Below are 25,484 nucleotides of genomic sequence, written 5' to 3' on the forward strand. Positions count from 1 at the left end.
AACAATGAAAAATAGAAAACACGAGGAAAGAATTAATGATGAGAAAAATAACCATAATGGAAAACTGTTCCCTACTTCCTATTGACTTTCTTATGTGTTGGTTTTGAAATATCAGTAGCCTGTTCTATTTTGCCTGTATAGGTACATGTTTGTTTCGTGCAACCATACAACTTTCATTTTAGTAATTTCTAATGTCCTCTCTCTCCTTTAGCCTTTCCATGATACAGATTGCACCTACTAAGAACCATTTCAATATATGTAGCTATACATTAAATATCTAAAACTTTTTTCAAAAACCACTCAAGCCTATTTCATGCAGAATCCAAAATAACTTTTAAGTGACAGGCAACTGATGTGCAAACTGTGAAGCCACTGGATTTTAAATCTGTATCTCCCATGCACAGTTCGGTTATGCTTTACACCCATAAAAAGCCAATAAGAGCAAGAAGTTTTCTGAGTCAGAATTAAAAAAACAAACAAACAAACAAACAAAGAAAAGGAATGTTTGCATTTATCTTTTCCATGCAGTATATTCCTTTTGATGAGGGGAAAAGAAAACATAATATGAAATGACTTTAAAATGCATGTGTACATATACACACACAAAGAAAAAAAAAACAGAAAATATGGTTCATGGTTACCATAAGCAAGCAAAGCAACTGAAAACATTTTATCATGCACAATATATCATGGCAAACAAGCCAATGAAGTAATACAATTCCTATGCCATATTATGCACAATATATAACCTTTAAAAGATACTTTCACAAGGGCATTTAGAAAGAAGAGTACACTTTTTCCATGAGATATGAAGTCTTGGTACCTTTTGAGATTTTAGGAAAATATTTTCTACTGCACATTATAAAATCACCTGCAACTAAATATGTCCACGTCTGTAACTCTTCATTATGGATAAAAAGCATATAGTTTATCTCAGATATTTTTTCATAACCTAATCTACATTTAATTTTCAAAAGCTGTCATGGGGGACATCTAAAAAGTACATTTGTATTTTTAACACCCCATATTTAAGTACCTACAGTAGCATATGTGGGGTGTGTGTATATATGTTTATCAATTTCAAAGGGACCAATTCTGGTGCCTTCCCATAATATTCATGGGACTCATGGATATCACAAACACTGAAGCAGTCATTAGGTCGACCTGCCACTAGGAAGAATGGATATAGTAATACCAGCATTTCTTCTGGCAATGGAGCAAGAAACACACAAATGAAGTAAGCACACTTGCTGGGGAGCACAAACACATACTTGGTCCTCTCTGCTTCTACAACTCAAACAAACCAAGCTGGTCACAGAGATTTGCAAGGCCTGCCAAAGGCTAATGTTCTACACCAAGGTTGAATACAGTTTTGCTCCAGGAAAGCCCTGGTTCAGAATCGTGAAACTCAAAGAGAAACTGAGAATCTGCTTCAGCTTTTATGTTCTTCATGCTGTGCCCGTGCCATTGCTACAATCCAGTCCTTGGATTAGCAGCACTCCCACAAGGGTGAAGATGTTCACTCCTAGTGTACATTTAAATTCAAACATTCCGAACATATCCTTTCCTAGGCTTACATATTATTCTAAAGAAAGCGGAAGAACTAAGGAAAAACTCGCCTATTCATTACCCCTTCTTGCCATAATTCTCAATATTAAACTGCTGAACTCTTTTGGAAATGCCACGCTGCAAATGGAAGGTTCGGGGATTCCTTCAATTCAATGATTTGAGCTTAGTCTGTGTCTCACAAGCATTTATTTTTGTAACTATCAGACATTGACAAAGCATCTATCCTTTACCACTGAAGGCTGGCTCTATCAGGCAAAGAAGTCTTTTGAACCATGTCTATGGTTTTATACTTTGCAAGGAATGACCAACCTACCAATCAGTTACACATTTTATGTTTTAAAGATATGTTTTGGGATCCCTTTATAACAGGGAATTTCTGGATGTCAGGCACTGAACTAATCCAGAATCTTTTTCCTGGGGGGGAAGGGGTTGGAAAGGCAGCATGGTGAGGGAAAAGTGGCATTCACTTGGAGTTCCCATAACACCAGTTTTGAGACTTAGTTTTCTTTTAGTCACTTCCTATCCCTATTCATTCCCTTGTTTACCACGCTTATGTACCCTTTCATAAAACAGAAGAGTTCCCTCCTCTTCTAGCAAAAATCCGGGAACACAAGCTGCATACGCCTTAGCTGGATCTAATCAGTAACACTATGATAAGTGGGAAACATTCAACTGACTTGGCCTTAGTGACCAGAATCAGATGGAAACTCACCTGCCTGAAGGGGCCTCCGACCTAAAGCAGCTGGTCCATTGAGCCTGTCCAAAGCTTAACAATGTTGCCTACAGGGTCTCAACCAATTACCCACCGAGGATCTCCAGGGAAAATAGTATTCCAAAGAAAACCTCCTCAATGCTGGAAACCATCTAGCTACATACACACACACACACACACACACACACACACCCCTCTTCTGCTCTGTAGCATAATATGAGTTAATTTCAGCCCTTATGTTTCTGAGAGGATTTAGACATTTCTGCTAGAGGAGAACTGAGATCTGAGGAAACATTCTTGAATGTGGTAGGTTTCTTTCATTTGGCTTATATTCTCCATTTTGTATTTGAATATGAAAACTTCTCTAATAGTCAAGGGGCTAGGCTCCAGAAGATGATGCTAAGACCGTCTCAACTAAGTAGTGCAGTAGTGTCCTGCCGCAGATCTTATATGCTATGCTGTTGGCCCACAAAAACAAGACTCCAGAAAAGGTGGGAAAAGCCAAAGTTGTGACTCTTACTGGCGAATTTCCAAACCTCCTTGAACTTAAGAAACTGTGTCAATGGGAAACAGCCAGGAATTATTCACTAATGAAAAAAGAATTTTTGTATAATCTCCTCTCATTTAGAATGAGGAGAACGGTTAAAGTGGCACCAATATGTCAGTCAAATACAGTGCTGTGCTCAGTACTCCTAGTTCCCTGCTGGGGGAGGGTGTTATCTTGAGGGCTGTAGAGATCACCAGAGGTGATGATTACAAGGATGAGGGAAGTAAAGGGAAGAGGAGGCAGAGAGAGAGACAGAGAGAATATATAAACAGATATGACTGAATGAATCTATATCTTAATAAGTGCATGCCAGCTAACAATGAACAAAAACAATCATTGAGAAAAGAAAAGGGTCTAACCGGTCTAGTGAAGACCAGCCTTAGAAGCGGTATTTTAATAAAGGACAGGAGGAGAGGAAGTGAGGGTGAGGGAGGGAGGAAAGAAGAAGCCTGTAAAGAAGTGCTACCTCAAGAAGGCAAGGAAATGTGATTCTTGCAAAGTAGGAAGAAAAAGAATCGGGACTAGGACATGACAACCTATCTATACTGAGAAAAATGAGATGACAAAGTAACTTTATCATTTTTCTACCATTCCAAATATATGAGTAATTTTTCTTCATCTGAGCATAGATCTAAAGTAACTTTCATATGTATCTCCTAGCATAGTTAAAGTAAAAATCAAGGTTTTTAAAGAAAAGTAATAGATATTTCTAATTTAAAAATAGTTAATGGCTTTAAAAACTGTTTTGAAGTATGAGCTAGGGGTGTGTTTACCTCACATCCTCAACTAGGTACAAAATACTACCTAAGTTGTATGATAGGGTTTTCCTGCAGGCAATTTTTCTTTTGCCATTGACTTTCCAAATGATAAAATTTGGTTTGTATAGAAAAAATGTCTCTTCTTATGAAAATCCACATAGATTAGTAAATGTGTTAGAAAACTCACTCATTCCAGGCTCAGTCAAGTAGCTGTAGCGCTTACGTAAAGCTAAGGATGCGAAGCTCTGTCGTCTATCTGTTTTCTCAATCTGAAAAGGAAAAAAAAAAAAGACAACTCTATTTCCAACTTCCCTGTGACATCTTCACAGTTTTAAAACATTTTGTAGGATGGCATGTTGATAAGTTGTTTATTTTCCTTCTTAGGAAATGTTGATTTCCTACTGGGATTTTATAGCCCCACCCCCCCCGTCTTAACCAAAATCATCATTTGGCAAATTTAAGAGCACCAACAACAGCAGACTACAGGGAAGTACAAGTAAAAGACAAGCATTACAGAGACTTCTGATGCTGAGCAGTAAATTTTCCTGGATCTGTTCATATCGAAAGCACATATATCACAAAGTACACTCACTCTATGTGAGTACATTCAAGGGAGAAAGGCACACAAAGTTTATTATTCCAATTACTGCTGGGGTTTCTGTACGTTAATAGGCATAAAGTGTAGATGAGGAGATTGAAAACAGATGAATGGTTTTGTTAGAAGTACATTTTCTGGGCGGTGGGGGGGTGCACAGTGCGGGGTAGGAACGGAGTCTTGCTCTTGTCACCCAGGCTAGAGTACAGTGGCCAGATCTTGGCTCACTGCAACCTCTGCCTCCTGGGGTCAAGCAATTCTGCCTCAGCCTCCTGAGTAGATGGGATTACAGGCATGCAGCACCACGTCCAGCTAATTTTTGTATTTTTAGTAGAGACGGGGTTTCGCCATGTCGGCCAGGCTGGTGTCGAACTCCCTGATTCCCCCACCCCACCCCCGCCTTGGTCTCCCAAAGTGCTAGGATTATAGGCGCGAGCCACTGCGCCTGACCAGAGGTACTATTACTGTGTCCTAAGGCTACTTGATTCTATTTATTACTATTGAGTGGGATTTAAAAATCTAATTATCATATAACTTAGAGAAACATTAGGAGGCAACTTGGTTGAACTATATTCTTAAAAAAAGGTCAAGATACATTTTTTTAGTGAGAATATCAAAGATTTATCAATAGCTAGTAAGCAAATATTTTATATCACATACAACATAAGTTATTTGTACAATAAAATTGCACATATTAAACGTGATCTTGATTTAAATGTTATAACATGCTGGATAGCAGGATATAGTTGATAGTAAAATAGGCACATGAAACTTTTACAAAATGTCTATTTGGCAGGTCCGAAAGTAGTGTGTTATCTCAATTGACTGTTCGTAGTCAGTCATAAATAGAACTTCCTGGTCCTACTCTTTCCCCCTTTCTCACTATTGCACTTGACTTGTCTAAAAAAAATTTTAATGTTTATTTGTACATGCCAATCTATCACATTTAAAAATGCTTAAAGAACTTTAGTTTCTAAATCATTAGCTGTATTAGAATTTTGTTGAATATATTTAAATACTCTTAAGTACGTGTGGAAGAAGAGTGAACCATTTAAGAAAAATAGACACCCTTTTACCTACTTAAGACCTGCAAAAATATAATTTATATGTTTCCCGCACTTTAGCCCTCCGCAACTTCTGTCATACAGATTCAATTTCTATTCTACTTCTGATAGAATAAAAGCAGAAGTGTTTATATTACCTCATCATCTTGATCTGACTCTGTCTCCTTTTGGTTCCAAGATGCATTGCAGAGACAAGGAATATTATAATGGACAGCAGGGAAAAGAATATCAGGATATGAAAAGGACTGAGTAGGGAGCACAAATGCAAGCTGATTTAGAAAGCAAAGCAAATAAAAAAAAGCCAACAAAAAATATCAAGAACTGTACATCCATGGCAAATTAACACATGACATTATTTGAAAGCATAAAAATCTATGCACTACCAGCAGAAGCAAAAGCGATAAACAGAGAAGACTCCATCATACAAACTGTAAGAATTTGACACCACATTAACAAGACTTAGGCAATCTACACGAGGAGACTAATACAACTTCAGTTTTAAGAGCTTTATTCATGTTACAAAGCATTCCTTAATTGCATACCAAAGGCCCACTTCTTCAAGACCAGGGAAAGATGATTTAAAGCAGTACTAAAAGATACCTTTTTATGTGCTGGCAGAGTGATATTTAAGTTGCAAACCGCTGTCTGAGGCAGTCCTTTTGTTGTCTTTGGTTCCTTCAGAAAAGACAGACGACCACAGGGCTCTTGGCTGGTGTCTCTAATCTAGAAGAATTTTGGTAGTTGATGGTTATAGAATGAGATTTATCTGAGGATTTTTAACTGTACAAGAGTTAAATATGTTTGTTTTAACAAGCCCTATGAGAGGCAGGAAAGGTAAAGGGAAAAGATGATTACAATTATGAAGCAACTGGGGCGGTCACATCTGAACTCAACAAGAGTTAGATGCCCGATTCCTAAACGCAGGATTGTTGTGTCTGATGATCTAATCCTGACAATTCATAATATAATCTGAGTTATGTGCATTTTCCTTCTAACAGTTTTTTTTTTTCCTGAAAGCTCCAGCTTTTGCAACAGTAACAGCAAATAATAATGATAAAACAATTTTCCTATCTCCTTTTATTCTTGGAGAAAGAAGATCCCTCTAGAATGTCCCTGGACTCTACCAGAAATGAAAATGAAACTTGAATACTGAATTTGCATTTCATCCATTATTTGATTACTGAATATTAACCAGAAATAACACATTGTGTTACTCTAGATTGTTTGGTTTTACAAATGTTTGCTTAAACATAAACGTTATTGAACTCTTTGAAAAATAAAGATCCTTTTTACCAGTTATAAAGCTTTACTGGTTTGAAAGTATACTCTGGTAGAACCAGAACAAAAATCTGACCTTATGAGTTCAGATTTGATGGGATATTACAAATTAAATAAATCATTAAAACCTTTTATTTTTATTCTCTAAGAGTATTTTTTTCCCCATAATTCACAGATTCTCTGTTAAAGACGATTTACCTTGATGGAAAAAGGCAGTCTATTTTCTTTGAAAGCATAAAAGTTAAAAACAAGTTGCTGTCCTCCTTTGGTAAGTGGGGCCAAATTTCCATAACAATCAACATAAATAGGTTTTCCTTCCAGAACCTTTTAGAGTAAAAGAAATAAATGATTTAATGTTAATCTGAGTTTGAAATATTTTGAGATTTTTATGTCACATAACATGAAAAGACTGACATGATACTATGTCACATTTGTCTCTGTTAGGCAGTTACTTCTGTGGTGCTATTTGCAATAAACATAATGTTGTGTGCTTACAATTCACCAATTGTAATTGGAATCCATAGCATGGACACATACAGAATTATACATTTATTTTTATTCTGGCAACTTTAAAAATATTTAATAATGTGCCTGACATCAATCACTTATTTGTATAGATTTTGAAAGCTACCTCTTTTTTTTTTTTTTGGACTGTTAGATCCTTACATGTTCACTGGGTTTGAAAAAGGAAAATCATAGTAATGTATATAAACAGTGATTCTGGAAAGTAGGTAACTCAAGTGACCACAAGAAAATGGAGACCATAACTGAAATTCATTAGTACTATGTTTTAACCAGTTAAAACAGCACCAAAGACACTTAAAATAATTTGAGTATTGGCCGGGCGTGGTGACTCATGTAATGCCAGTGCTTTGGGAGGCCAAGGCAGGTGGATCACGAGGTCAGGAGTTTGAGACCAGCCTGGCTAACACGGCAAAACCTCATTTCTACTAAAAATACACAAAATTAGCTGGGTATGGTGGCAGGCACCTGTAATCCCAGCTACCTGGGAGGCTGAGGCAGGAGAATTGTTTGAACTCAGGAGGCGGAGGTTGCAGTAAGCTAAAACTGCGCCAGTGCACTCCAGCCTGGGCAATAGAGCAAGGCTCTGTCTCCAAAAAAAAAAAAAAAAAAAAAAAAAAAAGATAAAAAAAAATTTGAGTATTAATTTATATCACATTTTTTAAAGTAAAAGTAAAATCAATAATGCACTTGGTATTTTATAGTAAGTACTATTAAGGCCACAAAATAAAACCCCATATCTCATGTAATGAAATGAACTTGTTTTTGTGAACAAGGTACCTCAATATCTTTGCTTCTTGCAACTTCCTCAAAATTCTCTTGTTGCTCTAAAGTTTTGTCCACTTTGTCATCTGTCATGCAGAAACATCGCAAGGAAGATTCTACAGGATCATTCATTTTGGCAAAAACAACAAACTTGGCCATATATGGAACACATATCAATTCTCTGTACAGTTGCGTGGCTAACCCCACAGTTTCTAAAACTTGATGGCAGTCTGCAAGCCAAAATCTGAGCAAAACGGAAAACAGAAGTATGAAAATGTGGCCATTTAAAAGCCAAATCTTAAAAAGACTCACAATTTAAAAAATCAGAATATATAAAGGAACTAACCCAAAATGTTATTAACTTGTTCATTTAAACAGCAAAGACGTTTTTTCCATGTATCAAACACAGAAACCTTGTGTTTGTCATTTGAGGATAATTTTGATAAGCAAATACTAAGAATTTTTTTCTCACATTTTTTTTTAAGCATTGAACACAACAATTTTTACTTTCCAAAAGGTAATAAAAACTAATTCCTTACTGCTTTTTGGAATCCTTTATTTCCATACCTGGCTGAAACATTGGTTGTAAAAGAGACACAGTCTTTTATAAACGTCAAAGGAGTTGTTCCTGTGATGTCTTCCCACTGAGCAGGCGAAGTGCCCCCTGAGAGAACAACAGATATGTTGACTTTATCATGGGAGATGTTCCTCGTAAAATTTTCATCATCTCCTGTTCTTCTTTCTGCATAGCCACAAACTGGCAAAACTTCAGCACCTTCAGTTCAATAGTGTGTACTAAAGGTAGTTTTCCTCTCTACTCTCCTTTTATACTTTTACCAGGCTTATTGTGATTTCCTTGTAAGATGTTATTAAATTAGAAAAAATTCCTTGTTTTTTGTCTGGGTACTAATGAATGGCTTAAACTTGGGGCAGCCACAATTTATAAGTGTATTTTATAAATGCGACTTGTAAGTGCAAAGATTTGTTGTTTCAGATGGACAATTAAGTCTCTTTCACTTTTTTTTTTTTGAGACGGAGTCTCGCTCTTGTTGCCAAGACTGGAGTGCAATGGTATGATCTCAGTTCACTGCAACCTCCGCCTCCTGGGTTCAAGTGATTCTCCTGCCTCAGCCTCCCCAGTAGCTGGGATTACAGGCGCCCGCCACCACGCCCAGCTAAGTTTTGTATTTTTAGTGGAGACGGGGTTTCATCATGTTGGCCAGGCTGGTCTCAAACTCCTGACCTCACGTGATCCGCCCGCCTTGGCTTCCCGAGGTGCTGGGATTACAGGCGTGAGCCACCATGCCCAGCCTCTTACTCTTTAAAAAGGTAAGAATTACCAACGTTAAGAAACAGCTCAGTCTGTACGATTAATTACCGAGGGTAAAAAGGGGCATCAGCCATTAAAATTACTCTTTGGAGAACAAAAGAAGAACAAAAACAAAGCCTATCTTTAATAATCTTGGAATTGCAGTTAAAAATCAGATTAGGATAGGTGAGAATAACCATGTACTCAACATTTTCCTATTACTAGTGCTCTGTGGGACATGTATTTTTCCCAAAGTCCACCCAATGTCCTTGTAGTTTAAAGTATGTTGCTAGGTCAATTACCTCTGTCTAGGTCACCAAGATATTACTTAGATTGAATCTAGAAATTACCTAGATGCTGCTGTAGATTTAATGATACTTCTACTAATGGTAATCTTAATAGCAGGAAAGATGCTATCGCTAAATTTTAAATGAGTCATGAGACCAGGATCTTAAAGAAATGATCCTTGGGAAACCAGGGATGAGGTGATGGACAAGTAAAATGTTTTGTTCTTTTATTTTCTCTTATAATGTTGGCATGGACATTTCAAAGGTTTCATGTCTTTGTACGGAATCTTTGGAATCAATAGGAAGTACAGCAGTGACTTAACCAAACCTGTAATGCTACAGAGAAGACGCAGATTGGGTGTACTGTCCCCTTTGTATCCATTGGATACACCTTCTCCTGAGGGCGGGGGCACTGGAATGGTCATTGTGATTGGTTTATGGAATTTCCTTCTTCTTGGTTCCACAGTGACAATTGGGCTAAACGTTGCTTTGTTTCCAAGGATCTTTTTCACAATTTCATCTGGAACAGGCTGGGCCTACAGACAGAGAAAGGACTTTAAATGAAAGTGACTTCCTCCCCGTTCCCCCAATCAGGAAGTCTACTTTTTAAGTGAGAAGGGAAGAAACAAAAACAGACAACCAAAAAAAAAAAACCCCATGTCTTTTTTAACCTTTCTTACTATTTTAGGAAAGCATGAATAAACAAAACCAAACACTAGGACAGGAACTGGTCAGTCTGAGTATTTCCCCAGCAGAACACAAATAGCACTGGCTTGCAGGAAAGAGAGGGGATCCAGTCTCATGGCATACAAGTTTCTTAGCCTAGTCCAGATTAAAGGACAATAAATGCTGAGTCCAATATATTTTAAACCTATGCAGGACATTCAGTAAAACCTCATAAAGGCAACTCATACCCACATAAAAACTGAGGCTTTCAGAGTTAATAACAAAAAGGTATTCAAAATTTCAAAAGATTTCAATTCTAGTTGACTAAGCCTCTCCTCTACCATTTGGTTTCTTTTCTATTTGGTAAAATAACTTGATATGGGAGGCAGGTGAAGGGAGCTTCATACCCCTGAAATGTAAGGTGGTCTCGTTAGGGCTAAGTACTTACTCAAGGTCATTTCAGGACTTCAGTGTGCTTGGCTCAAAACAGACAAACAAACAAAACCCAGTAACTCCATTGGGCAGGGGAGTCCAGCCCCACGAGAAGAACAGAACTTTCAGTTAAACTATTAATTACGATATTAATAACATCAATTAAGTTACTTTAGTTCATTTTCCTTATTCAGTAAGGAAAAAAAGAACTAAAGCCTAGCTGAAATAAATATAAGAAAAATCTTTTTTTTCCCAAGATTTCCAGTCAACTTTCCAAACCAAATCAAGTTCCAATTGGTTTGGATAAAACTCAGTATTTATGATTTACTTCCATCAGATGGAAACACTAAAGCTTGCAGGCTTCCCTCTAAGTGATTTTGATGATGTGGCGTATCATAAACCACGGCTTGGTATGTTGTTCCACATACTGAGACCAATAACCTATGACTGAAAACATTGTTTTTCATCAGAAACTAACTGAGACTTTTAAACGGAACAACCCTAAAATATGTATCTTATTTAACAAGCCAGTAAGCTAACTTTATACTTGGTGCTTTTTATTTGAAATAAGTAAATGATTCCCCCCAAATGGCCTAATTAGCAGTATCATTAAGGATGAGTTAGAATAACTATTTCCAGAGCAAAACAGGCACTCACATGCTCTCTGCACATACTGAGGGAAACAGCTTTTTGTGAACATTACCTGGAGGCCCACTCGAATTCTTTTAGTTAGGGCACCCTCTGGGAAAGATGCTTGAACAAGGGGCACTGTGGTGCTGCTCAGAATGCCACCTTCAGGACCAATCTGGTTGCTTTCCTGCTTAATCCGTGAAACCACTGCAAAATACTGGGGGAAATCTTTCGTGATAATCCTGCAGATACGCTTTTTCCCTAACTCTTCTGGGCTATCAAGTTCTGAAAAGACAAATGAAAGAAAATGCCATGAGAATAAGCATATCTACAACATACCTTAAGTCAAAATGATGCTTATTTATTTATTTATTTGTTTGTTTATTTTGAGACGGAGTTTCACTCTTGTTGCCCAGGCTAGAGTGCAATGGCCTGATCTTGGCTCACCACAACCTCTGCCTCCCTGGTTCAAGCAATTCTCCTGCCTCAGCCTCCCGAGTAGCTGGAATTACAGGCATGCGCCTCCACGCCCAGCTAATTTTGTATTTTCAGTAGAGACAGGGTTTCTCCATGTTGTCCAGGATAGTCTTGAACTCCCGACCTCCGGTGACCTGCCTGCCTCGACCTCCCAAAGTGCTGGGATTACAGGCGTGAGCCACTGGGCCCGGACGATACATCATTTTAATAGTCAAAATCATTTATACTCCATAGCCTAAATAGTTTTTATTGATAAAGAGAAAATAGCAGTGACCATAAAATACTGGGTTTTGCAAAAATATTATAAAACTACTAATATAAGTATTTGTAGAAAATATTTTTACTGAGTGGGAACAAACATTTTCAAGAACTGACATTTTACCACCTGTGGATAAATTCCCAGTTTTCAAGAACAAGAGTGGGAATTTATAATACTTTGCCCCCAAGCTGCCAAAAGTAGAAATGAGTTAGGAAAAAAAAAAAAGTGAGGCCTCATAAGAAAGTGAATAAGAGCTTAAGTATGCCTGAGAGCTCCAGAACGTCATTTAAAAACCTCTTTCAAATAGTTTAAAGTTATCCACATGTTTAGCATCATCATCACCAATTTCTTCGTGCCTACTGATGGCTCTCATGCATGGAACTCAACCTGTCCACACATGGATACATCTTCTTCCCTCCAGTTTACCTCCAAAACTACTTTCCTCCATAGTCCTAACTCTAGGAAGGGTTTACAGTCTGTTCACTCCTTCACTCTAATAGTTATGACTCAGCTTCCTTCATACTTTACAAATGGTCAAAGTCCAAGTCCAGTTGATTCTCTTTTGGACGTGGCTCACCCTCCTGTCACCTGGGTGTTCAGGCCCTGTTTTAGCTTTGCCTAATTGCTAAGACCACCTCCCAACCAACTCACCTCTCTCACTCCTGTCTATCCCCCATAGTGCATCCAGATGTGTGTGTGCGTGTGTGTGTGTGTTTCAAAGCCAAATTTTATGCCTACTTCTGGTGGGCTTCATTGGAATAAATTAAAAATTTTTTCGAGACCATCCTGGCTAACACGGTGAAATCCCATCTCTACTAAAAAATACAAAAAATTAGTTGGGCATGGTGGCAGGCACCCGTAGTCCCAGCTACTCGGGAGGCTGAGGCAGGAGAATGGCGTGAACCCAGGAGGCGGAGCTTGCAGTGAGCTGAGATCCGGTCACTGCACTCCAGCCTGGGCGGCAGAGTGAGACTCCGCCTCAAAAAAAAAAAAAAAATGTTTTTTTATAGCATAAGTGTTTGAGATTAGCAAGATTATTTTGAAAAAGTAGGTTTGTGAAGGAGAATTTATCTTATATGATATTAAAATTTACTCAGAAGTATCATAAACAGTTAAACACACACATTATAGAAATATAAGAATTATACATAGGAATAGACAAATAGGTTGGGGGACAATCATAGCGAATCAAGTTTAAATATGTATACTGTATATATATAAATCCATATATATTTACTTTTATATATGTATTATGTATTTAAGTTATATTTAAATCAAGGTCATATATTTAAATTTCAAATAAGTGGGAGAAAGATGATTTATTTAAAAGATGGTATTTACATAATAGGAAATCTATTTGGAAAAACAAAGCTAAATCACATCTTATTGTATATAAATAAAAAATTCCATTTGCTTAGGAGATAACTATTTTTAAAAATTAAAATCTGGCCAGGCGTAGTGGCTCATGCCTGTAATCCCAGCACTTTGGAAGGCCGAGGCAGATGACGACATCAGGAGTTCAAGACTGGCCTGGTCAACAAGGGGAAACCCCATCTCTACTAAAAAGTACAAAATTTAGCCGGGTGTGATGGCGTGCACCTGTAATCCCACCTACTTGCGGGGCTGAAACAGGAGAATCACTTGAACCTGGGAGGCGAAGGTTGCAGTGAGCTGAGATCACGCCACTCACTCCATCCTGGGCGACAGAGTGAGACTCCATTTCAAAAAAAAAAAAAAAAAAAATTAAAATCTTACCAAAAAATTCAAGAAAATATGGTTCAGCTTTAGTTAGGGGAAACTTTCCTATACAAAACTGGAAACCCAGAAGCCTAAAAACATAATATAAAAGGTAATATATTTGACTACATAAAAATGTACAGATTTCCATGACAAAAACAGTAAACTTGAAAAACAAAAAGTAGACTGGAAAAATAGCCACACCTGACAAATAAAAGATTAATATGCTCAATACCAAATGTATTAATAACATGATAGCAGACAAGTCAATAGACAATAGCAAAATATTATAAACAGGCAATTCACAGAAGCTGAAAAACGGTCAGTAGAACATATTACAAGTTCAAGCTGGATAATTTACATGGAAATGCCAATTATAATGAGACACTATCTCCCTCCACACCCACTTCTTGGATTAGCTAAATTTAAACACTAATAACATCTTGTTATCAGAGAAAAATTAAGGGAAACAAGTGCTTTCATTATTGCAGGTGGGTATGAATGGCAATAATCTTTGAACAGTGTAACTGGGCGTCATCTATTCAAATTGAAAATGCACCTACCCTGGACCCAGCAATATCATTTACTGACACCTTTTTTTTGAGACATATCTCGCCTTCTCGCCCAGGAGTGCAGTGGGCACGATCTCGACTCATTGCAACCTCTGCCTTCCCGGTTCTAGTGATTCTCCTGCCTCAGCCTCCTGAATAGCTGGGATTACAGGCACATGCCACCACCCCTGGCTAATTTTTGTATTTTTAGTAGAGACAGGGTTTCACCATGTTGGCCAGGCTTGGTCTCAAACTCTTGACCTCAGGTGATCCCCCGCGTTGGCCCCACAAAGTGTTGGGACTACAGGTGTGAGCCACAGCACCCAGCAGCATTGCTTATAAAGACTAAAGCCTGAAAGAACTTTCATCTTTATCAATAAGGGAATGGTTACATAATTAACAGTTTACCCATATTCTAGACATTCCTGCGGTTAGTAAACAGAATGATTCCAATTCATTCATTTACCAAGTTTCTACTGAGGGACCACCATGTAGAGCACTGATCTAATCACTAGAGATAGGGTAGAGAGGAAATTAAAGTCACTCTCACATGGAAATTTTATTCTAATAGGGGATAGAGAGGGGTAGGTACATCACTAAACAAATATGAAGAAAACATAAATCAAGGTGAGGGAATAGAATGTGACCAGGGAGGGTGGGGGTGGGAGGAGAGGTTCTCATTTGAACAGGATGATTTGAGATGTGACACTAGAGGGCAGACCTGGAGGGAGGGAGAAAGGGAGGGAGCCAGGCAGACAGTGAATGCCCTGGATAACCTGCAGAAATCGCTGTATACCTGAGCAAGATGCACAGCAATGTGCATGGGATGATCCTTTATAGGGGAAAATGTAATCTGCATTTTGTTTGTTTGTTTTTGTTTTTGAGATGGAGTCTCACTCTGTGGCCAGGCTGGAGTGCAGTGGCACAATCTCGACTCACTGCAACCTCCACCTCCCAGGTTCAAGCGATTCTCCTGCCTCAGCCTCCCGAGTAGCTGGGACTACAGGTGCGCGACACCATGCCCAGCTATTTTTCGTATTTTTAGTAGAGAGGGGGTTTCACCATGTTGGCCAGGATGGTCTCGATCTCTGACCTCATGATCCGCCTGCCTCGGCCTCCCAAAGTGCTGGGATTACAGGTGCAAGCCACTGCACTAGGCCATGTTTGTATATTTTCATAAGAAATATGTAGAAGAAACATTCTAGGCTGTTAGCAATGGTTATCTCAGAGGAACAGGAAATGGAATTGGGGAGGGGAGATAAGAGGGTAGGGAACAAGGAGTATTACCCTTGGGTTAATATAGCTGCGCTTGTTTTACCTATTAACAAAATAAAGGAAAAAATTTCCCAAACTTTGGGGGATGGGGGTTGTTTTTGCTGTTCATTACTCCTGTAGGCCTCTTTTCATACCTCTGATACATACTGCACGTGTCCCACTGTCCCTTCACTATTAACATTTCTGCCTCCTTTATCAGATAATGTGAGGCCGAGATTATGGCTTATTTCAAATAGAAATTTGTAGAATGACAAAATGAATGATTAGGTAATTGGATCAATACATCTTTTAATTTTATGGATCAACCACTATACTCTGAGATGGGAGGATCAAATTATCAACTAGGAGAGAAACAGGGTTCAACCAAGATTTTAAAAATGAGCCACCAACAGAACTTTTATTATCAAACATTGATTTCCCAAATGGAAGAATGACTATAGAACTATTTTCTTCTTTAGTTAAAAACAGTAACTATTAGAAAAAAGGAACTGGAATTTTACTCCTTTTTGCCTCCTCAAGTATCTTCTTCTCCTCTGTAAACCTAAACACTGAAATCCTAGTGTAGGAAAAGAAAAGAAAACAAAGAATTTTGTTTTGTTTTGTTTTGAGACAGAGTCTCTCTCTGTTGGCCAGGATGGAGTGCAGGGGCACCATCTCAGCTCACTGCAACCTCCGCCTCCCAGGCTCAAGCTTCTCCTACCTCAGCCTCCCAAGCAGCTGGGATTACAGGCATGTGCCACCATGCCTGGCTAATTTTTGTATTTTTAGTAGAGACGGGGTTTCACCATGTCGGCCAGGCTGGTCTCAAACTCCTGACCTCAGGCAATCCGCCTGCCTCAGCCTCCCAAAGTGCTGGGATTACAGGCGTGAACCACCGCGCCCAGCCAGAATTTTTAAAAAGAAAGTTTTCCTACAGAAAAACAGGAAAGAATCAGTCTGCTTAGGAGTTTTTACATTCTGGAGGAGTTTTTACCTATTCAATGTAACTGAAAGGAGATAAATGTTTTCCATAGAGAACAAATATAGTTCCCTTTCCATGATTTGGCTTACTTAAGAGAGTGGATTCCTCAAGTTCATAACTCATGTTGCAGCTGAGAAAGTTCTGATTATCTATTTAAATTGCTATATAACATATCATCATCAGCTAAGCAGATATTTTTTCCCTTCAGCCACAAAGATGTCATTATGTTCTCCTTCAAAATGGCTCAGGACTCCTTATGGTGCTAGCAATTTAAGGAGACATGACCATGAAATTACATCCTTCAAATGGGGCAGATTTCCTAATTCTGCTTACAACAAACTGTGTATCCTGTGAGTATTAAATTTACTCGAGATCAGTCTAGACCCACCAGAGGAACTGAGGCATCTTTTGGGGAATGGCAGTATTGTACACTTCTTAGCTATTTTTGTATGTGAGAGAGTTCTGGGTATGTGTGCACCCGTTTGTGAGGATTAAAGGTAGAAAGAAACAGCTATAACACCCTTGAAAACGATGATAGCCCTGAATTGAGAAGAACTGCCACTTTGTGTAATAGAGGTAGGCTGACCACAGTTAAGCTATACCTTGTCACCTTTGATTGCCACTTTGTGTATTAGAGGCAGGCTGACCACACTTAAGCTATACTCTATCACCTTTGATAAGGCATTAGCCACCCCAAATATAAAGTGAACATGTACATTTCAGATGCAGCAGACAAGTTGTAAGTGGAAATGCTCAGATTTCTAACTATATAAACAGTGAAGCTCCCAGGAGAAGCTGATCAGTACCCTCCACATTCAACTTCTGACACATTTTCGAATTTCCCAGCAGCTCGGGGACCCTCTGTCTTGTGTCCATTTTTTTCAAAGCTTTTAGCAATTCTTTCGACACCATTAAAATTTGCATGGTTATTGACCTTCAATGTACATTTTAACAGTATTTTGAAGATAAGCCCCAACTCAAAGACACAACTAATGTGGGAATTTCAGGCACTGCTGTAGGCAAGGGGGACATTTAGCATCTCCATGTACTATTCCTTAAATAGAATCACATACACTGCCTTCTTCAACACTCAGATTTCCAGGTGTCTACATGATGAAATGGAGAAACAGTATTCTATTTTTTTTTTTTTTTTTGAGACAGGGTCTTAGTCACTCTGTCGCTTAGGATAGAGTGCCATGGCATGATCTCTGCACACTACAATTTCCACCTCCCGGGTTCAAGCAGTTCTCATGTCTCAGCCTCCCAAGTAGCTGGGATTACAGCCGTGTGCTACCATTCCCAGCTAATTTTTGTATTTTTAGTAGAGATGGGGTTTCACAATGTTGGCCAAGGTGGTATTGAACTCCTGAGCTCAAGTGATGTGCCCGCCTTGGCTTCCCAAAGTGCTGGGATTACAGGCATGAGCCACCACACCCAGCCCTCTCTGGTTTCTTATAACCAGGTTTCATCCTGTTTGTGTGCTTAAAATATTTATAAGTTTTTTTTTTCCCTGAGAATAAAGGCCAAGAAAACTACAAAAATATACAAAAAGTATTACTTAAATATTGTTTTGTAAAGAAAGGCAAAATCTCCTAAAGGGCTGCAGTTGACGGCTAGGCTATGAAATTCTAGGATATTGCATAAGTTAAAAAAATAAATGACGTAGATAGTAGGTAAGCGTGAGAAGGCAAGAGGAGGAGGTAAAGCTGTCAGTAATGTCACTACATAATCCTTAGGATCTGAAAATTACATGACCATTAATAGGATTAGCATTAATAAATATTATATGTAAATAAAACACTAGATAACATTTTAATGTGTTAATACATTCAACTTAAACACATTTTCCCCCTGTTTCTTGCTTTTAAAAAAGGAAGGTGAAATACAAAACAAAATATCAGTGCTGGAAAATAGAGAACTAAATCCCCAGACTGCTGGAAGGAGGCTCCAAGGGGGAAGGAGGCAAGGGCCCTCCACACTCAGCTAACTCTCACGCCCTGACTGTGGCCGCATTGCTCGGCATCATTAGTACCTTCCCCTAAGGCTTCTGAGTCTAATAAAATTATTAGTGTGTTTTAAAAATTAGGTGTTCTTTTCATAAAAAGTGAAGTAGCCATAGTTAAACTATATTAAACTAAATGATGTTTGATATTGAGACCCGGCACACAGCAGGTGCTAAAGGAGCGTCCACTGAAGAAATCAACTAGGAATCAATAAGACTCAGACACTCTTCATATCAAACAACTGTATAGTTCTTTAAGTCTTGCTATAAAATATACGTAGTTGTAGAGACTGGTGATTGTTCTTTTAATTTATTATTTTATTTTACTAAGTATGAGGTTTCACTTTGTCACTCTGGCTGGAATGCAGTGGTATGATCATAGCTCACTCCAGCCTTGAACTCCTGGGCTCAAGCAATCCTCCCACTTCAGTCTCCTGAGTAGCTGACGCTACAGATGTACATCACCATGCCCTGCTAATTTCTAAACTTCTTTTGTAGAGAGTGGCCCTTGCTATATTGCCCAGGCTGGTCTTGAACTCCCGGCCTCAAGCAATCCTCTGCCTCAACCTCTCAAAGTATTTGGATTACAGGTGTGAGCCACTGTGCCTGGCCTAGTTTTATTTTTATTTAAAAAAAAAAAAAATGCATGTGAAAAAGTGGTTCTAATCTTCCTACTTTTTAATCCACAGTGAAATCTATTATGTCCATGTGTTTATAACTCAAATTATTGTTTACTTAATGAACATTTACACAAAATGAGTTTAACTTTCATGAGAATATAAAACTCCTTCTGGAAGTTTTGTATTACATATTTTAAAAGTATATCAGAGGCCAGGCGCAGTGGCTCATGCCTGTAATCCCAGCATTTTGGGAGGCCGGGGTGGGTGGATCACCTGAGATCAGGAGTTCAAGACCAGACCATGTGGGCAACATGGTGAAACCCTGTCTCTACTAAAAATACAAAAATTAGCCAGGTGTGTCGACGGGTGCCTGTAATCCCAGCTATCGCGGGGCTGAGGCAGGAGAATCACTAGAACTTGGGAGGTGGAGGTCACAGTGAGCCAAGATCACGCCATTGCACTCCAGCCTGGGCGATAGAGCGAGACTCCGCCTCAAAAATAAATAAAGAAATAAAATAAGATAAAAGTGTATCAGAGAAGTCAGATTTCCAGACAAATAGTAATAAAACCTGATAATGTAAAAATTAACAGTGCCAATATTCTTTCTGGGACTGAACTTATATGTGTTTAGATTTTAAAAATGGTCCTTACTAATTAGGTCAAAGAAGCAGCAATATATTACCAAGAATCTTTTGTTTTGTCTCATCCTATACATCACAGAGAAAAGCTCAACAAAATAATCTGCGGCACAAATGCAATGCCTCTATCACATTCATATCTGCAGAGTTCCTAGCTTCTAATGCGATGTTCTCCAACCTGGCCAGTTCGTAAGAAACAACCGTACATGTTAGTATCACAGATTGCTGGCCTCCTGATTAGGCAGACACAGGGTGAAACCTGCAAATCTGTTTTCACACTCTGTCCAAGTGACTTTTTGACACATTTTAAAAAGTAATGTCTTGGTAGGCTCCCATCCTGTACTCTGTCTTAAAAATTCAGAACCCAAATTGTTAAAAACATGACAACAGGACCCTATAAAAAATAAGAATGGTTTAATATGAGAAGAGAAGCTTATTGGCAAAAATATTCATTACCTTTATGTGGTTTTGTTTTTTAAAAGGATATTCTAAGTAACTCCATAGCTACTGAATTAAGGGAGAAAATGGCATAAGTTGCTGTAAAGTAAACAATAGAACATAAACATAAGAGCTTCTTACCTTTCAGGGTGATTCATAATGCCATAGACTATGAAAAGACCTTGAAATTCCTCTCTCCTCTCTCTTTTTAAAATACTTACTAACATACAAAAAGAGGATTAAAGGGAAAAGAGAAGTGAGTTCTGAAACAGGCAGTTTTGGCCAGGAGGAAGATTGAACTTTACACTTACTGAAGGTCTATTTTGTGTCAGGTCAATTATCATTTGGCCCACACAGCATTTTGGTAAAATAGGTGTCTGAAGTTCAGAGTTAAGGTTAAGTGACGTGCCCAGATGGATTTAGCTCATCGGTTTTAGAGCTTAGAACCTAGGTCTAGGAAAGGGGCGTTGGGAAGAGATGAAGTCACACAGACATGGACTTCAACCACTCTTTAACAGTGTCTTTGCAGACTGCCTGACACATGAGTGGTGGTTGATAAATGGATGACTAATGAATAGATTTGCAAGTGCCTTGGTGGAAAAGGTGACCTGACTTCTCATTGATCCATCTAAGCAGCAGGCCTGATTACAGAGCCACTAATGTTCTATAGCCTTCTTGCCTCATAGATAAATGATACATTTCTTAAGCACCTTGTAACTCGGTTTATTTATAAAAGGTGGGACAGCATTCTCTGTGACTGAGGTTTTGTTACAAACAATAAGAATCATAAAATGCTTTGTAAATATAAATGGTCATGGAGACCATAATACAATGAAGCATAAATAACATGACTGAAATCATGTTCTGACTAAATGGGTTACTCTTAATGCTTTCAAATGACCATCTTGATTAGTTTTTGTCTCACTCAAAATTAGATTTCAAAGGCTATTTGTGACCTGGTCAGGTTGGGGTGTGAATAGTCCATGGAAGGAATACAAATGGCCTCAAGGTTTCCCAAAGGACGATTTCTGTATCAAAGTTAATTTCTAGTCAGGTGCATGCTTTGCTCAGTTCCTCTAAGAATGGGGTGTTTGATATTGAGAGGTGAAAAAATAAAGGATTTTTAGAATGTTAGATTTCAAAAAGCAAGTTATAGCATCTGTGGAAAGTCACTGTAGACAGGTGCACAGGGTTGAAATCTAGCTCTGTAGTCAGTGCACCTGGACCTTAGGCAGGGGCCTGAACTTTTCTGAGCTATATGTTCCTCATCTATGTGATTAGGATGAGAAGCTTCCTCTGGGATGGATATGAAAATAAATGATAGAAAACCACCCAGCACAATTCTGTTCATATGACAACTTAGAAAAGTATATATTCTTTTCAAGATCACACAGCTTTTGAGAGCAGCCAGAGAGCCAGTCTGTAGCAGATCTAAGGGAATGCACAATTTAGATTTTTAAAATAATTCTCTACAAAGTATAAATCTGAATTGCTCTCATTTCCATTTCATTCCATTAAAAAAAATCACCAATTACTGAAAATTGAATATCAAATAAGCTGGGAGAAATGAAGAAAATAAAAAAGAAATCTATAATATTCAACTCTAGTTGTAGAATAGGTAGACAACATAGCATTTGCAATATATTCACTGAACTACTTTAGAAAACTACAGGCATTTATCCCTTTGGAATTAAAGTTCAGCTCCACCAAAATATGCAACTTTCATAATAAGCTCACCTAAGATGTTATAGGGAAAAATCCTCAAATGATATAACTTGATCCTTCTTCCTTGAAGTAAACGTCATACAGATCTTTTCAATTTTTTAAAAAATGTTTATTTTAAAATAATTATAAATTCATGGGGCATGGCAAAGATGATACGAAAGGCGCCATCCACCTTTTATAATTTTAGTGTTGAACTCATATTCTTATTCAATTCTGTCATCTGCTTTATATCTATTTGGGTCAGCATTATTTCACATCTTTATTCAGGGTAGAGACCCTCTTTGTTGTTTAGATTTGCACATTGTAATAAGTGCTGATGATGCAGAATATCTGGAAACAGTGATATACCTGCTCGTTTTTCCCTCCAGTTTTAGCAGTCTATTAATATAATTTCTGACAATCATATATTTTTAAAGCTATTTTTAGAAGATTAATTTTTAATCATTATGTGCTTATATTACTTTAAAAATCAGGGAGAAATGTGACTATTTTTTGAACACTACCTTCAGTGTTGACGTTTAAGATTACTTGGTACTCTGTGTGTAGAATAACTGTAACCTACCCCAGAGCCTTCCCCAGGCCCCAGACTTCCTCTCCCCATTTGGTGTAGCCTCTCCTCTTCCAGAAACTTTATCTCTCTGTATCCAGTATGGGTCACTGGATTATTGAGAAGAAGTGTCACCAACAGGGGGGCATATGCCTGACACAAGTCATTATTTCTCATTCATTCAACAGACTATGAGGAAGTGACAACTCTGTATCAAGAGTTGTTATATGCATTGGACATAATGGCTGTCAACAAGTCAGAGCTGGTCTCTGCCCTCTTGGACTTTTGCAGTGCACCAAAGAAGATATCAAAGCTCAAAGTTGCAGTTATGGTGCTGTGGGTGTATTTACCAGTTTGATCTGAGTCTGGGGTTTAGGGAGGGCTTCCTGGAGGAAGAGAAGTAGGGGATGTCTGGCCACATTGGAATAATCTTCTAAGGTTTTCTTTCATGACTGCAGATTAAGAGACTTACATTTGCTTACTTTTCCATTTGTGCAAATAAAAACATGGTTTCAGGCAATTAGTCCCCATATGTCACTTTTTTCACCCCATTGTTTAAGCCATTACTGTTACATCTAAGGGGAAAATCAATTAATATGATTCTATCTTCAAAATCCAGGATCATAAATAATGTCTTAAACACCATGAATCAATAACCTCGCATGAGCAGCGAATACAGAACACACTAAACTCTAGAAGCTTAGACCTGCAGTTTCTGGCACATTGGTCTCTCTGTTCACATCAACACTAAAGGTAGCAGAGGCTCATGTCCAACCTCTTGGACCTGCTTCACTGCCCTCAGAGGGCTAAAAGCTCTATTGTGCCTGATATGGGGGGTGGGGGGCAGGATGGCTGATGTCATTATTTTGATCCACTAATGTTTCATAAAGACAGGTAATTTCTGGCAAATCCATATATACAAATGCATTAAAAACTTGCCCTTATTAATGCTCATTTGCTTTGGTCTAATTTTCATTTCTAAACTAGAATTTTTACTTCTATACTAGTTTGGTGGACTGTTCTCGTACAGTTTCCTTTCCTTTACATGATGGACACCATTCAATTGATTTAAAATGTCAGTTTATGGCAATAGGCTGAAAGTCAGTATTTTGCTATGGTTTTTTTTTTTTTTTTTGCACCCCAGCCACAATCCTGATTTGGTTGAATTCCATTTTTATTCTCTCCTTTGGAATTTTTCAAAACTGTTACTAGATTTCTCCAGCAGAGGGTGCTGTGCACAACATAAAGCCACATCAGTGCTCAACTGCTTCTACAATGACTTGACATTTTAAGATTACTATTGGTCTCATAGCAAAAACAATTAAATTATATTGAAATGAACCCAAGTGGCAACTTCTGAGAAGTCTGTTTCTAAGATATTGTTTATGTAGTCAGATGGTAAATTTACAAAATTTATTTTCTGTTACTTAGCAAGTATCAATTTCCCTTTCCCGTTTCTGTTTACAAGAAAATAGTGTAATTATTCAATCTAAAATGTATTATCTTAAAAACTTCATTTGCTCTCATTGGAAAGTTCAGCAATGACAAGAAAATATGTTCCTAGCATTGTAAAATTGTCTGGGGGAACTTCAGCAACATTTTGTTCCAAGATAGTGATTGGGATTTTTAAATAATGGCATAATTCACACATACTCAAAGCCTTCTGTGTAATACCTAGGTAGCAACAATTTTTATGTTAAAACAAAATAGATATGTAAAACAAAGCATACACACTGTCCAGACAGGCACCGTCCAGTAAAAATATAATGTAAACTGGGTATGTAATTTTAAATTTCCTATAGCCACACTAAAAAATAAAAATAAACAGGTGAAATTAATTTTTTATTTCTTTTTTAGAGATGAAGTCTATGTTGCCCAGGCTGAGTTCCTGAAATCTTGGCCTCAAGCAATCCTCCCACCTCAGCCTCCAGAGTCACTAGGATTTTAGGCACGTTTTATTTAGATTAATATACCCAAAATATTACCATTTCAATGTGTAACCAATGTAAAAATTAATAATGAGATATGTATTTGGAGAAGGGTACTCATCTTCATGTATCTGTTGTATTTTACATTTGCAGCATATTTCCATTTGTACTAGCTTTATTTCAAGTGCTCTGTTGCTCCATGGAGCTAGTGGCTACTGTATGGGATAGGGCAGGACTAGAACATTTCTGGAGCTTTTGATTTATAAATTAAGGACCTCTACAGGAGGAAGGACTTCTACCAGAAAATGCTCCCAGATCCAAGATAACTGTAAACTACAAAGTCAGACCTTTGGGGTCTGACTTTGGAGGTGTAATTTTGAACATGTTTACTTCAACTTTGTGAGTTTAATTAAAGTTTTCATTAAACTTAAAAAGTGAATTCAGTTCGGTGCATTATAATTTGGTGGGGGGAATGAATGTTTGTTTTCTGTTAGCAGCATCTTTCTCTCTGCTGAGAAAACAAAAATTGACAAAGACTAGAACAAGATCTATATCTGCTGCCAAAGTGAAAAGTTGTTCCTGTGGCACGATACCTTAGTGGTGATGGCAGGTTCTTCACACCCAGACCAACTGTCCTTTGTGTGATTCTAGCCTCTTCAATAGATCTTTGCTAACACACCTACTTCATTAGCAAAACCACTGATGTTTTAGTCCCTGGGCTTGCTGGCGATAAGGAGTAACTTTTAATTGCCCCTTATTTTGCAGCTACTGTTTTTCCTGAATGTACACCATGTTTTTTTTTTGTGTCATACAAAGAAACTAAGAGATGCCTTCATTAGTAATGGAAAATTCAAATACTAGCTGACATATATGTGGCTCTTTTGTTCTACACAAAGCACTTTCACAGGCATCACTCATTTGAGAGCATACAGAGGCAAAGGAGCAGTGCAGAGAGACAACTAGGTGTGGAGACAGAAGTCCAGGTTTTGGAAGACTAAATCTATTTACTGTTTCCCAGCTGGGTGGTGGTGATGTTGAGTGTGTGTCACCATAATCAACCATGACCAGGGCTTTCACTAGCTGATGTGGTGTCTTTGTACGATTTGGAAAAGGGTGCCCACTTGGGGTGTACACGACCTTGTAGGTACACAGCTTGGCAACTAGATAGCAGCTTTGAGCAAATTAGAAAAAA

General features: G+C 38.1%; 1 protein-coding gene across 2 annotated transcripts in view; it reads right to left on the reverse strand.

Annotated features, from left to right (window-relative positions):
• ANK3 (ankyrin 3) overlaps positions 1–25,484 on the reverse strand; it is a 713,837-nt gene that overhangs the window by 48,746 nt on the left and 639,607 nt on the right. Inside the window, exons 29-36 of one of the 2 annotated variants that reach the window (XM_023185582.3) lie at positions 11,208–11,419; positions 9,735–9,942; positions 8,378–8,474; positions 7,826–8,054; positions 6,722–6,847; positions 5,846–5,968; positions 5,383–5,409; positions 3,774–3,855 (exon numbers count right to left, since the gene is read on the reverse strand). In XM_023185582.3, coding sequence (XP_023041350.2) covers positions 3,774–3,855; positions 5,383–5,409; positions 5,846–5,968; positions 6,722–6,847; positions 7,826–8,054; positions 8,378–8,474; positions 9,735–9,942; positions 11,208–11,419 — 1,104 coding nt within the window. The remainder of the gene's footprint in view (positions 1–3,773; positions 3,856–5,382; positions 5,410–5,845; positions 5,969–6,721; positions 6,848–7,825; positions 8,055–8,377; positions 8,475–9,734; positions 9,943–11,207; positions 11,420–25,484) is intronic. The other variant, XM_026454835.2, reaches the window with a different exon arrangement.

This window comes from Piliocolobus tephrosceles, chromosome 9 (assembly GCF_002776525.5).
Source record: "Piliocolobus tephrosceles isolate RC106 chromosome 9, ASM277652v3, whole genome shotgun sequence".
Classification (NCBI taxonomy): domain Eukaryota; kingdom Metazoa; phylum Chordata; class Mammalia; order Primates; family Cercopithecidae; genus Piliocolobus; species Piliocolobus tephrosceles.